General features: G+C 34.8%; 1 protein-coding gene across 4 annotated transcripts in view; it reads left to right on the forward strand.

Annotated features, from left to right (window-relative positions):
• LOC111512674 (guanylate cyclase 32E) overlaps positions 1-20,100 on the forward strand; it is a 292,318-nt gene that overhangs the window by 169,319 nt on the left and 102,899 nt on the right. For all 4 annotated transcript variants that reach the window (XM_074180299.1, XM_074180298.1, XM_074180297.1 and 1 more), the window contains 2 exons: positions 1,318-1,463; positions 11,146-11,290. In XM_074180299.1, the coding sequence (XP_074036400.1) occupies positions 1,318-1,463; positions 11,146-11,290 (291 nt within the window). The remainder of the gene's footprint in view (positions 1-1,317; positions 1,464-11,145; positions 11,291-20,100) is intronic.

Raw genomic sequence — 20,100 nt, forward strand, 5'->3', positions numbered from 1 at the left:
ATTAACAAAGTAGCTCAACTCATTGAAGAGGTTGGCGACCACTGCTATATAGGTTCGAAATATGTACTGATTGATGGTTTTACCGTTCTAACATCTGATGGTAATATCGAATGACATTGAAACGACAAAACTTTTGAAACAACCTAAATATTTCTGAAGAAAAGTTGGTTAGGTAACAGGATAAATTTTTTCCAGTGTTAACACAATTTCATTTATTTATTTAACGGCAAAGCCAATTTACAAAAACATATTTAACAAAGTGTGAAGAACTACAAAGTATTTTTGAATGCTCATGTCTAATATCTACATTACAATTTACAATTTCACAAAACATTTAGCGAAGTGTGAAATACAAAATATTAATAAATCTTTATGTCTAGTGACTACATTATCAAAAGATGAAACAATTTTGGTACTTACAAGGAAGAAGATGTAACAAACCTGGTACTTACAAAGAAAAATAAAGTCATTCGTTTATATCATGTCATTTTGTGTTGGTGTTGTCTCGAAAGTTTGTCTGTTGCAATGTTTTTCTAATGTGTTCTAATATGTCTGAAGGTTTAAAAAATAGTAATATTATCAACACAAAGAAACTACTTTTTGGTGAGTAATTTAATTAAGAACTCATTATTTCTTGTAGAATTGAAACGATAATAATCGTATAAGTTTATGAAAATTCATTGTTACAGAGCCCTGAAGAAGAATTTTATTAAATTCGAAACGTCAAAAAAGGCAAGAAAACAATTTTGTTTAAAAAACCAACCAATTGTTACCCAGCCAATTTTTCTTAATATATATGTTATAGTTTCATTCTTATTTCAACTAGAGTTTCAATTTTAGTATAATGCGAGTATAAATAAATTGATGGTTCATGATGTTACAATGCGAGTTTGAGTTGACTTCCTAACTCAGAAATGAGACAACTAATGCTTTTTACCACTTTTACCACTTTTTATCACTTTTTTAGCCCTGCTTTGGCACTTTTCATCTACACCTAAAATGCTCTCTTTCTCAACACTGACCATTTTTCAATAAGACTCCGCTCATTGTCAACTGTTTTATATTTCGATGAATTTTTCATTAAACAATATTTAATTTTAACTTGTTATACAGGGTGATCTTCTTGAATCTCATTTCTTCATATTCCGTACTTCAATCAATCTAACTTATATTTCAGTAATCCAGTGAAATTATAAAAAATTCAATCGCAACCTGAAAAACTATACATTCATCTTTGTGAAAATTTGAAGAGAGTTTTCGATTGATCACTCTGTTTGAATTCAGGATAATATTCTGATCAACTATTTTTCTTTCAAGATCAGAGCAGAAGCTGCGTATCTTTATGATGCAGTTCATCTCTATGCCAGATCATTGATCAAGATATTAGATGTTGGTGGTGATCCCAAAAACGGCACTGCTATCATTGACTCAATGAAGGAGATGCATTACAAAAGTGCAATGGGGTGAGTACTTTGGAATATTGAAGAAATGCTTTTCCAACTAGTATTTTAATTTCGAACATATGGGCAATCACGTCTACTTTGATCATTTATCATACTAGAGAGAGAGAGATTATTGAAACAATTGAATATTTTATTGAAAATCGTAATTTCAGTCCACCCTTTCGTAACTGTGTCGTGAGTGTCATACCAAGTTTCATCCAAACAGAAAATTTGCCGTTGTTCTTGTCTATATTTAGTTATTTGTTCTAAGTATTTGTTACGCAATTCCATTATTCTTCTGCTCTCCATAATTGCTCGACGTTTGTTTATTATTTCAAATCTAAATCCTAGTTTCTTTATTCAATTCTGAAAAGTTTTGTCACAGCAGCTCACTGGTCTAATCAACAAGTTCAAAAACATAAGAAATAGAGATAAACGTCCTAAAAATATGAGCGATAGCTCTTTCGATTCGGAATCACCTCTAGAAAAATGTTTTTGAAGGATTTTGGTGCAGGTAAAAAATTGCAATTGTTATAAAAATCTGTTTAAATTTTTTTTTCCTTTAATCAGCTGCCGCCCCCATACGAACGACAACTCTCAGAAGTTGAGAAACTTGTGCGAGCTAAGGACTAACGAGGTCTTACCTTTCAACGTGTGATTCCTAACACGGTTGCAGAATCATTCCAGCTTCAACCAGATGAATTATCTCGAGAAAAATGTATGGTTGAGGCGGGAATCGAACACACGACCTTCCGATCGTGAGTCGGACGCACTACCACCGCGGCCAATTCCACAACAAAATAAGATTAAAAAAAATGATATTTAGTTTTTTGTTAATAACTCAAAAATATTAATATTTAAGCAATCCTTAAAAAAGCTCGTTGAAGAGGAGGAAATTTCCGATAAAAAAGTTTCGACTCCCGAAACTCCATCACCATTATTTATAATTTTAATTTGACGTTGAAAATAGGGTTCCGCGCGGCTGTTACGGCATAAGCGCGCTGCCGCTGAAGAGAGTTTATCAAAAGAAATAGTTTTTTTATAACATAAAATTTGAAATTTTGAGAATTTGAAAAAAATCTAGTATCTTCCTAACACTTGAATGAATCGAGTCCCGTAGAAAAAAAAGTTATTCAATTGTTAACTAAACAATTTTTTCCCAATCTCCGTTGACATAAATAATGGGATAGAAGGTATAAATTTGATATATATACTTCATACGATCCTGCGATGAAAGTTGTTAATTATGATTTCTTATAACCATTGCGAAATGAAATGTCTAAAAATTATTGATAATTTTTTTTTCAATTGATATATAGCTATGTCTGTTTTCACATTGAACAATGGCAGTTATTAACATATAATATGAATTTTTTACGTAATTTGTTCGTTAAATTGTTTCAAACAAATAGAGAGATTCAATATTTTTGAATTTTTTTTTTGCTATTTTGTTGTCTAGAGATAATTATGATTAAAAAAAATCCTCCTAATTTTAATTTTCAATTGTTTAAAGTCGATTTTTTATATTTCGATTGGTTAAATAATTAGTTGAGAAATAATTTTGCTTTTAAAAATCATAGTCTACACTTTTAAATAGTTTGGCAAAAAAAATTTCATTTATTATTTAATCATTTATTAATCCAACAATTTGTTATAAATAAATATTGATCAACGTTATATTTTTTCTGCAGCAGAAAAAAATTATAAGAACAGCTATATATTATATATCATTTATTATATATACTATATTATGTATTATAAGTATAATAATTGATAAAAAAATGTATAGCACTTTCAGCTGTTTTTATAATTTTTTTCTGCTTCAGAAAAAAAAATAACGTTGGTCAATATTTGTTTATAACAAATTGTTAAACTAATGAACAATTAAATAATAGACGAAAATTTTTTTAAACGATTTGAAAGTGTCAATTATGATTTTTGAAAGCGAAATTATTTCTCAACTAATTATTCGAAAAATCGAAATATAAAAAAATCGATTATAAACAATTAAAAATTGAAATTAGGAGAATTTTTTTAATCATAATTATCTCTAGACAACAAAATAGCAAAAAAAAATTTTCAAAAATATTGAATTTCTCTATTTGTTGGAAACAATTTAATAAACAAATTACGTGAAAATTTCATATTCTATGTTAATAACTGCCATTGTTTGATGTGAAAACAGACATAGCTGAATATCAATTGAAAAAAAAAATTCATCAACAATTTTCAGATATTTCATTTTGCAATAGTTATAAAAAATCATAATTAACAAATTAATGAATTTTTGTGGACTTTTATCGCAGGATCGTATGGAGTATATATATCAAAAGGGCTCCACGAAATTTAGAATTTATAGGCCAATTATTCATACCATAATCCCATTATATATGCCAATGGAGATTGGGAAAAAATTTGTTAGTTAACAATTGAATAACTTTTTCAAAAATGGCGATAAAACTTTTTTTACTACGGGACTCGATTCATTGAAGTGTTGAGAAGATAATAGATTTTTTTCAAATTTTTAAAATGACATTTCATATTTTTAGGACCTTTATCTCTATTTTTCATGTTTTTGAACTTGTTGATTAGACTACACGTTATGGCCGGAAGTATTAAATTTCTTCCTTATGATTTCAGTTGTAGGAATCTCATTGCTATTGTAACAGTCGTATATTGTTTTTTCCAATGATTTTATTAGATGAATATCTGAAGGTTTTGGAAATTCTGTATAACATCGCGTCTTTCGTTCATAAAGTTTGTTTTTGACTATTTTACGTACAGTTGAGAAAGGAATTTCGGTCAAATCTGATGTTGCTTGTAATAGATGGTTTCGTTCGAAACCAAACATGAGATGTAGATTCTCATATACATTGAAGCATTCTGTTTGTGTTTCAATATTCAATTGCATCCAAATCTTGTTCACTGATGGTATCTCTTTTTCGCATTGCTCACCATCGCTATTGGAATATCTACACTGGAAAAAGTCTGCGTTGTTATCACACCCGTTTATTACTATTAGTACTTGTCCAAGAACGCCACATTTTAAACAGATAACAAAAATGTCAAGTAATCATTTGTACAATCAGCGATGTGCACAAGCCTATATGCAGTTCATCTAGCTTCTCTCTCCAAAAATATGTGTGGAGAGAAAGTAGATCTAGTATGGCCGCTGATGCCGCTGCATGGCCGCTGATGGTGTGGTACTGATGGCACCACAGATAGTCAGACAAACCGTCTCTATAAGTCAGAGAGCTTCGCCAGAGCTGTTATCTGTAAAGCCTTCGGCCACCAGACAATTGCTTCATAAGTGATCATTGGTCTGACAATCATCACATATATCCAATGGATTTGTTTGGGACCTGAACCCCAAGTTTTACCACAAATTCTTCGACATGTACATAGGGACAGTCTGGATTTGTGTAAAACTTTTCCAAAGTGAGCGTTCCAGGTGAGTTTTTCATCAAGGACAATGCTAAGATATCTCACCTCCGTTCTAAATTAAATGACCTCACAAATGAGGGAAAAAGACGTTAAATCGTCCAGTTTTCTCCTCCTGATAATGAAGATTATCACAGTTTTACTGGGGGTTGACAGGCATCTTCTCCATCTGGCACCAACTGTGAACCACATCCACCGTACTTTGGAAGATATTACAAGATACCCTTCCCGACGTGGACCTTGCCAAGATGACAAAGATATATGCTTAAGCTTGCAGATCTATTTTTCTTCTGTCAAGGGCATTAAGCAGACTATCCATCAGGAGCTACCACAAAAGGGGAGATAGTACTCCGCCTTGAGGGCAGCCCTTGATGACCTTGAACCTAATGGGCTAACGGTCGATTTTATGCCTTTTCCAGCCAGGGTTGATCCTGTGGATTCAGCGAGTGCATTGTCAAATGCTCCTTCAATATAGTACTGAAATATAAGGCACAACGTTAGTTGTGGAAGGTGTCGGTAGATGTTGATTCCGTAATTGTTGATTTGGAGGTTGTTGATGCTGTTTGTAGGGTATTTTGGCTTTTAATTGTTTATTTATTTATAGTTCCTGAAACACTTTACGAAAGGGCAATGTATTTCTTTCATGAGTGCCCAATACATTTTTCTTTTTCACACCATAGTTTCCATTCAAAAAATGTTTTCCTATTGTTGTTGAAAATAAATAGCGTGGCTGAAAATTACTTGGCAAGATCCACATCTTCAACTTTATGGCCTCCAAAAAAGGCTGGCGACTGTTCGTGGAGAGATATTTACGTACTTATCAAGAAAAAAATATTTCAGACTGGTATTCACCTCTTTCAATGTTCCTATAGGTTCAGTAGAACCCGGCAGATGCCTGTCATAAAATAACTATTTACCCGGCTGATACCACGATGATCATTAAACTCCAACAGGCATTTGTCAGATTCTACTGTGTAATAGTATTGGAAAAGGTGAATATATCGAATTGAATTTCGAAATAACTATTTTGAGAGTAACTACCACTATCAGCTTTTTCAATGTTTAAAGTACTTATTTCATTACTCAATTACCGAAATTGATTAGAGAATTCAAATAATCTCTGTGATGGAATTCAAATTGATTTTTTTCTTGATTGGCTACACGATTTCTCTGGAAATATCCGGTAAAAAAAGTATTTTCGTGAGCGCACTTGTGAAATACCTCACGTTTTTTGGACTATAAAAAGGAAAACCTATTTGTCTTAAAATCGGTTCGAATACTTACGTTGGCCCAGGAAATAAGAGAATGTGAGTAACGAATTGTGCAAGTTTTTTGTGCGAGAATCTTGATGGAACTGAGTGAAATCTTTATCAAAGTATACAGGGACAGTGAGATTACCGTCGGTGAGCCGAAATAATAGGATTCATATCCTGAACATTGGCGAATATGCTTCATCGAATGAAAATTATAGCGTTTTTTCAACACTTCCGGTCATACTAAAAGTTTGTACCAACTAGCTTGATTCAAATGTAATACCCTGTATATTTTCACACTCTTGAATACCTCGCATAGTTCTAATATGAGTTTATGTGATACGTCTACTCACATACACACATATACAGGGTGTAACTGAATAACTGTAAAACGTTTAAGGAGGTGATTCCTCATCGAAAAAAAGATAGGATCTTTCATATAAAGAAACTTCACTGGAGCATCCCTTGTTAAGATACAGCCCCTTGAAGGGGGTACATAAAATTTGTATAACATTTTTTTTCACAAGCACTGAAAAGTTACAATATTGAAATTATCCTTACGTTTTGTACTACCAAAAAGACACTTAGCCAGTAATTTATTTGGTTTACCCCATGGTTTTAAGGGGTGGAAAACGCAACCCCTAAAATTTATTTCCAATGTAACTTTTTGTGTTATTATTTGTTTACCATTTAAGAATGTCTAAACCAAAAATGTTTCTTGGGTTTTTTGCCCAAAATAAACCAGTTCGCAGCAAAAAATTATTTCACGAACAACTACGGAGATACATCGTCATAAATGCGAACTCGATTTATTGTTATTTTGTAGTTAGTACCTGCATTAAACGATTAAAGAGTAATAAACAAAACTAATTTATTAATAACAAAACACACAACATGTAGAAATCATAGTAAATGTTCAATATGTCTACCTTCAGACATTACGCATGCGTCTAGACGTCGGCGCATTGAGCCACGTATTCGCTCAAATATTCCTGGAGTCTCTCTGATTACCCTGCACGCATTGATGATACGGTTTCTTAAGTTCTCTACATCGCAAACAGGAGTACGATAAACTAAATGCTGTAAATGGCCCCAAATAGAGAAATCGAGAGGATGGAGATCCGGAGATCAAGCGGGCCAGTTCTGTGGTCCTCCTCGACCTATCTACTGATTTGCATATGTTTCAGTTAAATGCTGACGTGCTACTTGACTAAAATGGGCGGGAGCCCCATCATGCATAAAAAACATATCCCTTCTGACCCCTGAAGGAACTTCCTCCAGCAGTACTGGATGCATTTCTCTTAAAAATTGAACGTATGCCTCACCATTTAATCGAGGAGGTAGAAAATGGGGTCCAATTAAATCATCTCCAATAACTCCGCGCCACACGTTAAGAGAAAATTGTTCTTGATGAATAGTTTCGACAATAGCGTGAGAGTTTTCATCATCCCATATGTGGTAATTATGAAAATTAATAATTTCGTCCCGAGGAAAACTACATTCGTTTGTGAATTCTATCGTCTTCAGAAAGTCACAATTTCTTCTAATCATTTCCAGCATCCAATTGCAAAATTCAAGACGGTTCGGAAAGTCTCGCGGTAACAGTGCCTGTACTCGTTGCAGATGGTAAGGGTATGAGAGTTGTTTCTTTAAAATTCGAAATACCGTCATATGATCAACATTTAGCTGGGAAGCAATCTTTCTAGTACTGGTAGTAGGTTGTTCTTCAATCAAATTAAGTACTGCTTCCTCAAGCTGTGGTGTTCGTACTTCTCGATGGCGACTACAATCCTGCATTCTTTTGTCGAATGAACGATATTCTCGTAATCGTTGATGAAGTCGAGCAAATATTTTATGTGAAGGATGCTGCCGTTGAGGATACATTTTAGCATATCTTCTAGAAGCTTCTAAACCATTCCCCTGCGACAGACCGTAAACGTAATGCATATCAGCCATTTCCTCATTTGTGTATGCCATTTTTATAACAAGTGATTTATTCAAGTAACAAGTAAAAAGTAGACTCAACTCTTGAACGAACTTTATATTTTTTGGCTTTTTGAAAGTCAATAACGAAGAACAGTTTCTCATTTCATTTGGTAATTTATTAAATCCACTTAAGCCATTATCAGCAGTAGAGCAGAAATGTACTCAATTTTTTCAAATTGATATGTGGAAGAGATTTTGAGAACGAGTATTTACTTGATGTATATCAGAATTCTTCACAAAACTATCTGTATTCTTGAAAATATAAAGACACAATTCAGAAATATATAACGATGGAAGTGTTACGATTTCATTTTTGCTACAAAAACTTTTACAGCTCTCGGTACTATGCACATTCATGATGCATCTGATATTTTTTTTTGTGTGATGAAAACTTTCTGAAACGTGGTTGACCATCCCCAGAAACAAACACCATAGCGCATACGACTCTCCCGTAATATATCATCAGCAATTGAGAATGTGTAAGTACCGTTCCAAATTTTTCAAAACATAGCACTGCGAATGAAGCGCTGATATCAGACTCGAATAATGTACTTTCAAATCGAGATGTTCATCAATGCACATTCCTAAAGACTTGACATGGGTGGCAGATTTGGAAACTGGTTTATCATTTACAGCGAGATCGGGTTTTATACACATTTTTTGACGGTTGTGAAAGTGAAGATATTGTGTCCCATCCACATTGAAGAATAATGAGTTGTTATATGACCATGTAGCCAATGATCGGATCAGCTCATTACAACGCATTTCATCGGAAGGATCTGACACAAGTACAGAGATATCGTCTGCAAACATCGTAACATGAACATTTTCACATATTTTTTCAATATTATTAATATATAGTGGAAATAACACAGGACCCAAAATAGAACCCTGTGGAACACATACGTTGATATCAGCTAATGTAGTGTTTGTAATCCTCAACTCATTGCATTGTTTATTTCTCAAACATACATACCATTTGCGAGTTTATAGAAAGCTTGTAATCCATGTAAGTGCATTATCTTTCACACCATAATGATATAAGCTCTTTATCAGAATATCATGATCCACACAGTCGAATGCCCTACTGAGATCACAAAATATCCCAACAGGGCACTCGCCAGCATCAATAGTAATAGGGGAGCCCAAGCGGGGATTTCGGGATTTACTAAAGCGCGGCAGATTAATATACAGGGGGATACCATGTATCCGGTTGAGTACCTCCACCATATATGAGCCCAATATATAAGGCCGCTTGTGAGGGATAAAAGATCAGATTAGTAAAAAAAATTGATCATAAGAAATTCTCGAGCGCGTCAGATTAAGGTAGGGGTGAGTTAATTACCTGCTAAAAAGTGTATATTCCAGTAATCTGACAATTTGAGAGTGACTTTAAGAAAGGGGAGGGCAGCAAAGTTGTGAAAAAATAACGTCATTTCGACATTCTCGAGCGTAGCTATTTTTTTTTATTTTGAAGGAAATAATTCAAGGATAACGAAAAATATACAATCTGACGATTTCCGCAAGCCGAAATAACAAAAATTCGTCAATAAAGTTTAATGCGTGCAGCTGTGTGATACCTATATTTTTCTCTCCAAGTTTTCATTCCTCTATTCTCTATTTACTGTTTCTCTATCTATTACACTCTCACTCCGTCCCCACTCTAAATTCTGTTGCCATGACGCCATCACAGCTGATCACAGAGACTATTTCTATGTTTTTTATCACTTTCATTTGTAACTAGCGTTACTGCAGTTTCGTCCTTATAGGACGAAACTGCAGTAACGCTGCAGTGTGTATGATATCGAGTGTGTATGATCGACTGTGTATGATATCGATCAAAAATGAAACAATTCGTGGACACAACACTCTAAAAAGGGGAGGGGGCAAACCGCGAACACGTGTTTCTGGCTATTGGCCTCATCAGCGCGGTGCAAACAAGTGTTGCCTATCTTTACATATATATATATATATATATATATATATATATATATATATATATATATATATATATATATATATATATATATATATATATATATATATATATATATTACGAAGGTTAACGAGTGTCTTGATATAGATAAAGAAGTTTTTTAATCGGACATAGCACTCAAGGAAGTGGCAAACCATAGACACGTGTTTCGGGCTTTTGGCCCATCATCAGTATGGTGCAGCCAAGTGTAAGGATGGGCAACACTTGGTTACCAGAAGAAATAAATACAAATGCACGGAGCCACCAGCAGGAGCCAGCCGCACATTTGTGGTTTTACTTAATAGATCTTGTGTTTACAAGATGGTGATTTTGATAGTTTTTGATAGAGTAAACAAAATAAATAATGTATCAAGTACACTATCAATAGTGACTACAAATTCTAGTTGACAATGTCAAACTTTAATAAAAAGTAGAGTTTTTTGTTGTTCGGATTTTTGAAGTAGAATAAATAGCACAGTTAAACAGATTAGAGTTTGAATTGTTGTACAACCCATTTTAGTACAGGCAAATAAGGTGAAAGTAAAAAATAAGTAAAATTTGTGCTATTAAAAGAAAAATAGTTTATCTCATGAACTAACCACTTTAACCTTCAAGTATTATACATTTTTGAAATCAGCTCAAAGAGGAGTATCCAAATTTTACATAAAAAATATGAGAAGTAATTTAAAAAAAAGGGATGATGCTAGGGGTGAGGGGGTGGTTTTTCCAGTAAGTTTAAATAAGCCATAATGCTTGCCCCTTCCAACATAAATTGACGTGTTTTTGGATTTTTCCTAAATACCAGTATTACAAAAGTTATTAAAGGTGGATTCGAATTATAGTACCTACCTATAGCACTTATTCAAAAATTTTCAATAGAATTCATTTTTCATAAGTATTACGAACGCACAAAGTGGCAAAAACTTTGTGTTTCATTCAGTTACAAATTCCACACAAACTTCACTTTTGAATTAGTGTAATTTTTATAATAAACGCATTGACGCCGTAGAATCAAACATTAATCGATTCTTTCTTGTGAAATTTACAGATACATCGTGTATATGGATGAAAACGCTGACGCAGAAGGCAATTACACGTTGATAGCCCGGAAGCCGCTCGAGAACAAGGAGAATGAATACGGATTGTTTCCGGTTGGAGTGTTTGCATTGCGTCGAATAGATTCTAAATTACCTGTAAGTATTTCCCAATTCTTAACTAACCAATACTAAAAAGGCCTAATTCCCGGGGATGACTTTGAGACGGACCAGGTCTGATTATATATGAACTGATAGAGCGGATCTGATATACAGTTTCTCACCATATGGGAAACTTTTTTATTATATCCACTTTTCAGGAAATTTTATTCTTGATTAAAATTGGTGCACTGCGGGAAACTTGGATTTTTGTTATCAACATTCTAAATTTCCGAACGGTGTATAGGGAAGAACGAAAAATAGAAATTTTGATCAATAGTAAACTACCCTTATTGGCGACATTATCAAAAAAGTTTAATTAAGGAAAGTTGTTGAAGTTTGAAAACAATATTCAGATTTGACATTACAGCCGCCTACGTAACAAAACAAAAAACTCAACTGTTTTATTGTGTACGAATTCCAGAGCTGTCGGACTACTAGTTTGTGGGATAGAACATTTTGAATGAAGTAACTTCTGTTTGCTTGAAGAGAGTGGATAAAAAGAACTTCCGTTTGTTAATAAAGCATTGCTTTTTGGCGAAAACAATAATGGAGAAGCCAAGGCATGACCTGATAAACATTATTCGGACTTTGCACCAGGAAACTTCAACGAGGTGAAATAACCACCGAGGACGATGCACGCAGTGGACGCCCCTAAGGAGCTGGTACTGACGAAAACATCAAAATAGTCCACAAAATAATTTTAGATGACCGTATAGTGAAGTTGATTGAAATAGGTTAGGTTAGCTCATATCTGAAGTGAGTGGGTCTATTCGACCTTCCACCGCAACCCGCAAGGGTTTATTGTGGCTCACACCTATTCACACTCGACCAAATAAACCCAGGTTCTTAACGAAGCTGATTAGTTTGTATGGTGACTGGTCTTTCAGGTCAGATGGTAAGAGTACGGCTCTGTCGAACCCTAAAAACCTGATTCGGTCCCCAACGGGGCAGGCACAAAGTATATGCTTTGCTGTTTCATCATTTTCCGAACAGAGGCGACACACACTGTCTTTCGACATCGACAGTCCAAGTCTCTGAATATGATGATTCAAATGACAGTGACCTGTAAGAAGGCCTGTTAGACATCGTAGTTCATCCCTACTGTAGCCCAAAAACTGTTTGGTGTCAAGATTCGAAGGGTGAATAATCGCCTTGGAGTGAACCAATCTTGGAAGATTCTGCCAGAAGTCCATAAATCTTCTTGCCAACCAGGTGTTCAAAGTTTGTTTGCCAAAGCCTGAAGCGTAGCCAATGACAGGTTCTGGTCCGATGAAACTGCTTGCAGCACCCTTCTTTGCAAGGGAGTTAGCAGCCTCATTGCCTTCCAGGTCTGTGATAATAATAATAATAATAATATTTATTTGACTACGTTACATAATATAATATGTTTGTAGCAAAAAGAAGTAGTGACTTGTATGTTTCCACAAAAATGTGTTCTGAAGTCATCGACAGAATAGAAGCAATGCCTCAACAAATAATTTTTCAGTTTTCTCTTGTATGTGTTCAGACTGAGTTCTTTGAAGTCTTGGAGCAAAATATTGTACAGAGAGTAATCTATGGAATTTTTTTGCGAAAAGTGAAGATGAATTCGATTTAATCTAATGTCTAAAGGACGGTTTCTTCTTATGGATTTCAATCAAGACGTAATATAAAAATAAAGTTGGCCATGGCATAATTTTGAGTTTTTTGAAATATTCTTCACAGTGATCCCTGTATCCAATATTAGCCAGCACTCTCAATGCCTCCTTTTGCATCCTAAATATTTGAATGGAATGACATGAATTTCCCCAAAGTTCTACCCCATAACTGATATGTGAGTGAACAGTGAAAAGTATGAGGTTTTCAATATATTTGCACTAGTGATGTACTTAATAATAATAATAATAATAATAATAATAATATGTCTTTATTAGAACAGCATGAAGAATAATTTTTTTTACACATAACTGCTGACCTAAAAGGCGAAGTTCAGTAGCCCACTACGTATAACCTAGTGAGGTCCTGCTCTACCACTTAACCTTTCACCTTACTATATTAGAGGCCGCACTTGATACATGGTATCCTGCGAGGTCTCCAATTACACTAACCTAACCTTCCTTATCCTACTTAACCTACAAGATTTTCCTAGTTTACATTCATTTAGAAGATCTTACACTAGAATAACTAAATAACTGTTTGTTTGCTCCAAAGGAATTATATCAGTAAACGCGTTTGATAAACTTCAACATATTTAAAATACAAGGTCTAACAAATCAAAATCAAAACTGCATGGTTCAGATGTGATCGTAACGTCAGTTAGAAGGGTTGAGAAATACTGCGTTAACTATCAGTACTTCAGATATCATCCTTTATTAAAAATTGAAAAATGGTTTTTTTGAATTTATAATTAGAGGTGTTTATAATATCTGAGGGCAATACATTCAGGATACTACCTATATTATAAGAGAATGAACGTTTAAATAAACTTGAATTGTGTCGTGGGATATGGATTCGATTTTTCTGACGAATGTTTATAGAGTGAATTTGTGACCGAAATGATATTTTGTTATATAAATATTTAGGTGTCTTTTCTATCAAAATTCTGTGGAAGGTACATGCACTATGAAAAAATATTCTTTTCTTCATATTCAGCCAGCCAAGTTCCTTAAGTTTAACCGATACATGGGAATATCTTCTCAAACCGTATATGAATCTGATACACGAATTCTGAATTTTTTGTAATCGGGACTCATCTCTTATAGTTAGACAAGGACCATAAATCACATCTCCGAAGGTAAGCTGAGACAAGATCAATGATTCTGATAAAACAATTTTTGTTTGCTGATTCAGAATGTGTCGACATCCATACAGGAGTTTAATTTTACCGAAGGATTTTTTAATAGGGTGGTCGATATGTGCCGTGAATCGTAGTTGATAGAGAACCCGAGAGTTTTCTCTTCAGTTGAGAAATATGTGCAGATCAGTTAAGTCTATTATCTAATGTAATGCCCAGTAATTTAACTTTATTAGTTTCACAATTAGATATAATTTGATTATTAGCAGAAATCTGGATGTATTGTGTTTTCTGACAATTTAGTTTCAGCTTATAAGATAGAAACCACTGATTAGCACTATTAGATATCTCGTCGAGATGAGACTGTAACATATCATTATTTTTATACGACATAATGAAAGTGGTGTCGTCCGCAAAAAGAACCGATTTGAACGGCAACATATGTTTGCACAAGTCATTCACATAAATGACAAATAAGAGCGGGCACAAAACATACCCTTGCGGAACGCCATGCTCAATAGTTTGAAAGTTTGATAAGGTACCGTTGAGCATCACTGCTTGTTGACAATTAGTAAGATATGTTCTTATTAAGTGAAGCGGAATACCTCTAACTCCGTAATAGTTTAATTTTTCCAATAGAATTTCATGTGAGACGCAGTCGAACGCTTTCGACAGGTCACAAAGCATCAACGCTGTGTGATTGCCATGCTCAAGTTCGTCAATCACGCCAGACACGAAGTCGTACACCGCATCTATTGTTGAGCGTGTGGCCAGGAATCCAGACCAGAGGCAATCTGTTGGGTCTTCATACTAAGGAGATTCGTTTTTGGCAATTTGCTACCAATTTAGACATTGCTCGGTAGGAGCCAAGAACTTCCAGCGCCGCTTGACTGGCCGAGAATATTTTTACTGACTTGTGTATGAGGTTGGATTCTTCCGGAAGGTGTTTTTGATCCATCTGAGGCATGAAGTCAGAGGTCATTTCCAGAATGCTGTGACTTCCAATGTCAACCAACAGTCTGTTGCACTCTGCATTGAATTGACAACGTGCAGAAGTCTCTATGCAGTTCATTTAGCCTCTCTCCATTAAAATGTGGAAAGGAGGTATATCTGGAAGGATCTTTATGACCGCTGACGGTGGAGTATTGATGGCACCACTGACGGCCAGACAAACCTAACTCTGTAATCCAGAGAGCTTCGCCTGGGTCGTTTTCTGTAAAGCCTTTGGCCACCAGGTAATTGCACCGTAAGTGATCATTGGTCTGACAATCATCACATAAATCCAATGGATTTGTTTGGAACTCAACCTCATGTTTTACCACGAATCCTTCGACATGTCAGGCTTTGTTATAAGCTACCCTTCTCGACGTGGCCTTGCCAAGATGACGAGGTCATCTGCATAAGCTTGCAGATCTACTTTTCTTCTGTTGAAAGCATCAAGCAGACTATCCATCAGGAGTGACCACAGAAGGGTATATCACCTTGAGGGCAGTCCCTGGTGACCCTGAACCTAATGGCCTCGCCTCAAAGAGTCGTAGTTGCAGTTCTGTTTACCAGCATGGCATAGATCCATGATCGAAATAACTGAGCCTTCAAGAACATCAAAAGAAAGTGTTGGATATATCGTGCATGAATATTTGGGTATGAAAAGCTCTGGTCAAAATGAGTGCCGCGCAAGCTCACAATCGATCAAAAACAATAATGAATTGATGATTCTGAACAGTATTTGAAACTGTTCCACCACAAAAAACACAATTTTATGCATCGGTATGTGACAATGAATGAAATATGGCTCCATCATTTCATAGCAGAATCATAACGATCGTCATCTGAGTGGGCTGAACGTGGTGAACTGACTCCAGAACGTGCAACAACACAACAGTGGGCTGACAAGGTTATGGATACGCAGGTATAATATTCATCGACTATTTTGAAAGAGGAGAAACCATCAACAGCTTCGAATTGCTTCCATATCCACCGTATTTTCCAGATCAGACCCCCAGTGATTTTTTTCTTGTTCTCAGACCTCAAGAGAATGCTGTCTGGAAATAAATTTAGCGCCGATGAAGAGGTATTCGTCGAAACTGAGGCCTATTTTGCGGCTGAAGACAAATTGAAATAGTATCGAAAAATTGTTATGTGAACCTCGACGGCAACTATATTGAATAGTAAAATCAAATTTTATCGAACTTGTTTTTTTCAATGTTAGCCTACGCGCATTTTAGCCCAACATATTATTTCATAAAGCTTTAGCGAAAAGTTATTTTGCTGAATTCATTTCTCCGATGCCTGGTATATAATTTGCTGAAAACTTCCAACTCGAACTGTGTTATTATTCATGTCTACCAATGATGGAAGAAAAAAAGATCGAGAGGGAAAAACTGTGAAGTTTTTAACCGGGAAACTTATCACAAAGAAGTTTAATGTAGAGGAAATAATGTAGAGAACTCTCTGTAGCCCATTCACGAAGATGGAAACTAATTCATATACTTGAAATTCCACCACGAAAATCAGTGTTGGACGTGATTATTGAAGTAAACTCTTGGAAATCTTAAAAAAAAACAAACTTATCTCGAACAATGGAACGAGAACGAATAAAGACGATTCGTTGAAATGAAGTGGTGCTGCTTAAAGGCGATGAAGGAAACTTCTTTTATATATATATATATATATATATATATATATATATATATATATATATATATATATATATACATACATATATATATATATATATATATATATATATATATATATATATATATATATATATATATATATATTTTAATATTAATATGAGTCAAAAAAAGATTTGAAGCTTTATAATTTCTAATAAATTATATGCGAGCGCTTTTGACAGCTGGTCATGCTGTCATCATCTAGGCTCTACTCAAACTGAACGTGTCATCCTGTTGTTTGTCATTTTATACGGTCCGAACGCCTCAGTGCAGGTACTCCAGGTTCTTTAGGTAAATTTTCCTGTATTATATGCTATATTATGAGGTATACAGCATACAATGCTCGGAATGCAACACATTTTATATCGGCCAAACCAAGAAAAAACTGATCCAAAGGTACGACGAGCATAAAAAGGCATACATAAACCCAATAATATAAAAATCAAACCTCACAACACACACCATACAAAACAAACATAATTTCTAAAATTTGTACATAAAATTTGTATAACACTTTTTTTCACAAGCACTGAAGAAGTTACAATATTGAAATTAATCTGACGTTTTGTACTACCAAAAAGACACTTGGCCAATCATTTATTTGGTTTACCCCATGGTTTTAAGGGGTAGAAAACGCAACCCCTAAAATTTATTTCCAATGTAACTTTTTGTCTCATTATTTGTTTACCATTTAAAAATTTATTTCCGATAGGCTGTTTCATTCTGAACAAAAAATGTCTCTTGGGTTTTTTGCCCAAAATAAACCAGTTCGCAGCAAAAAATTATTTTACGAACAACTACAGAGATACATCGTCATGAATGCGAACTGGATTTATTGTTATTTTGTAATTAGTACCTGCATTAAACGATTAAAGGGTAATAAACAAAACTAATTTATTGATAACAAAACACACATGTAGAAATCATAGTAAATGTTCAATATGTCTACCTTCAGACATTACGCATGCGTCTAGACGTCGGCGCATTGAGCAACGTATGCGCTCAAATATTCCTGGAGTATCTCTGATTACCCTGCACGCATCGATGATGCGGTTTCTTAAGTCTTCTACATCGCGAACAGGAGTACGATAAACCAAAAGCTGTAAATGGCCCAAATACATAAATCGAGAGGATTGAGTTCCGGGGATCGAGCGGGCCAGTTCTGTGGTCCTTCTCGACCTATCCACTGATTTGCAATTGTTTCAGTTAAATGCTGACGTGCTACTTGACTAAAATGGGCGGGTGCCCCATCATGCATAAAAACATATCCCTTCTGACGCCCAAAGGAACTTCCTCCAGCAGTACTGGATGCATTTCTCTTAAAAATTGTACGTATGCCTCGCTATTTAATCGAGGAGGTAGAAAATGAGACCAAATTAAATTATCCCCAATAACTCCGAGCCACACGTTGGGAGAAAACTGTTCTTGATGGTTAGTTTCGACTATAGCGTGACGATTTTCATTCGCCCATATGTGGTGATTATGAAAATCAATAATCTTGTCCCGAGAAAAACTACATTCGTCTGTGAATTCTATCTTCAGAAAGTCACAATTTCTTCCAATCATTTCCAGCATCCGAATGCAAAAATCAAGACGGTTCGGGAAGTCTCGCGGTAACAGTGCCTGTACTCGTTGCAGATGGTAAGAGTATAAGAGTTGTTCCTTTAAAATTCGAAATACCGTTATATGATCAACATTTAGCTGGAAAGCAATCTTTCTAGTACTGGTAGTAGGTTGTTCTTCGATCAATTTAAGTACTGCTTCCTCAAACTGTGGCGTTCGTACTTCTCGATAGCGACCACAATCCTGCGTTCTTTTGTCGAATGAACCATATTCTCGTAATCGTTGATGAAGTCGGGCAAATATTCTATGTGAAGGATGCTGCCGTTGAGGATACATTTCAGCATATCTTGAAAGTCTTGAAGTCTTACCACTAAATGGACTACAAGCACACGGAATACGCCTCTTTACGTAAATTAAAAAAATAAATATAGATAAAATATACAGTGCTATAAAGCTGATGAAATAGCTATTTATGAGATGAGTGTTAAAAGTAAGGTTTTATTTTGTGAGTGAAAAAGTTTGCGAAACGAGCATAGCGAGTTGAGCAATTTCTAAAACAAAATAAAACTTAACACAAATATCATTCAAAGTTTTTTGTACAACTGTTCTGTTTTCATAATAAAATATATAAATTTAATATTTCTATTAAAACACATTTTGACATCTCTTGTCAGTTAACTATTTTCATGTTATCGCATTTGCTGTGAAGTGGCCGTGTCAGGTGACGCCGAATCACCTGGTTACGAACAAACAGTATTGTTTACAGATCACGCATTTTATTTAAAGTCTTGCTGGTGTTCAAATGTCTTGCATAATGAAGAACAATTGTGAGAAATTGTGTGTTCCTGACGATATTGAAGAGGCTGCAAAAAGAGCTTCAATTGAATTGTTACCAATTCAATTGCATATTCTAATTTTCTTAGCTGCTGTAGACTTGGAAACGTCGAAGGAAATTTCAGCGAAACCGTCTACTTAGCCTATGTAGAAGAGAAATCAAAAATATGGAACTCGTCAACTTTGTGGAGCATGATAAAGTCGAGTGCGTTCGTTAAAAATGGTGTTAATACAAGCGAATATTTCAAGGTAGTAGCATTCTTGAAGCGGCAAAATAAAAGTTATAGGCCCAAAAAATCAAACACTCTTACGTTTGAAGAAGTCCAGAGGTTTATAAATGAGGCACCAGATGAAAAATATTTGATGATGAGAGTTGCTACTATTTTCGGAATATATGGAGCCTGCCGGCGTGAAGAGCTGTGCCATTTATTAATAGAAGACATAAAATTAATTGATGAATCATTGATAATTCAAATTCCAAATGCAAAAAAGAAAATAGATCTTTTTTTTTGCATTGTTGGAAAAAACATTGACTATTTCAAAAAATACGTTCCATTACGCCCTTCTGTTATCAATCATGAACGTTTCTTTCTGAAATATAAACACGTTTGGGAAAATGCCCTCTACCATTGCTGAGTTTCTGAACCTCCCGTACCCAAAGAAATAAATATACAGGTCACTGTTTCAGAGGGTTTTCTGCTTCTTTGCAAGCAGAATCAAGAGCAAATATAGCGCATATTAAGAAGCACGTACAATGGAAGTGTACAACAGCAGCTGAGGGTTATATAAAAAGGCTATTGCTGAAAAATCAATCCCAATAGTTTCAGCATTACAGCATCGTCCTTTTCACTTCAACAACACTAGTGTCGAAAATATTTTCAACACGCTACTTTGTAAACATCTTTCAATACACTTGACAACCATTAAAAATGTCACTATTGATGATAGTTGTACAAAAA

Source organism: Leptinotarsa decemlineata, unplaced genomic scaffold (assembly GCF_025532065.1).
Source record: "Leptinotarsa decemlineata unplaced genomic scaffold, Ldec_3_MD MMD2_tig00026294_RagTag_RagTag, whole genome shotgun sequence".
NCBI lineage: Eukaryota > Metazoa > Arthropoda > Insecta > Coleoptera > Chrysomelidae > Leptinotarsa > Leptinotarsa decemlineata.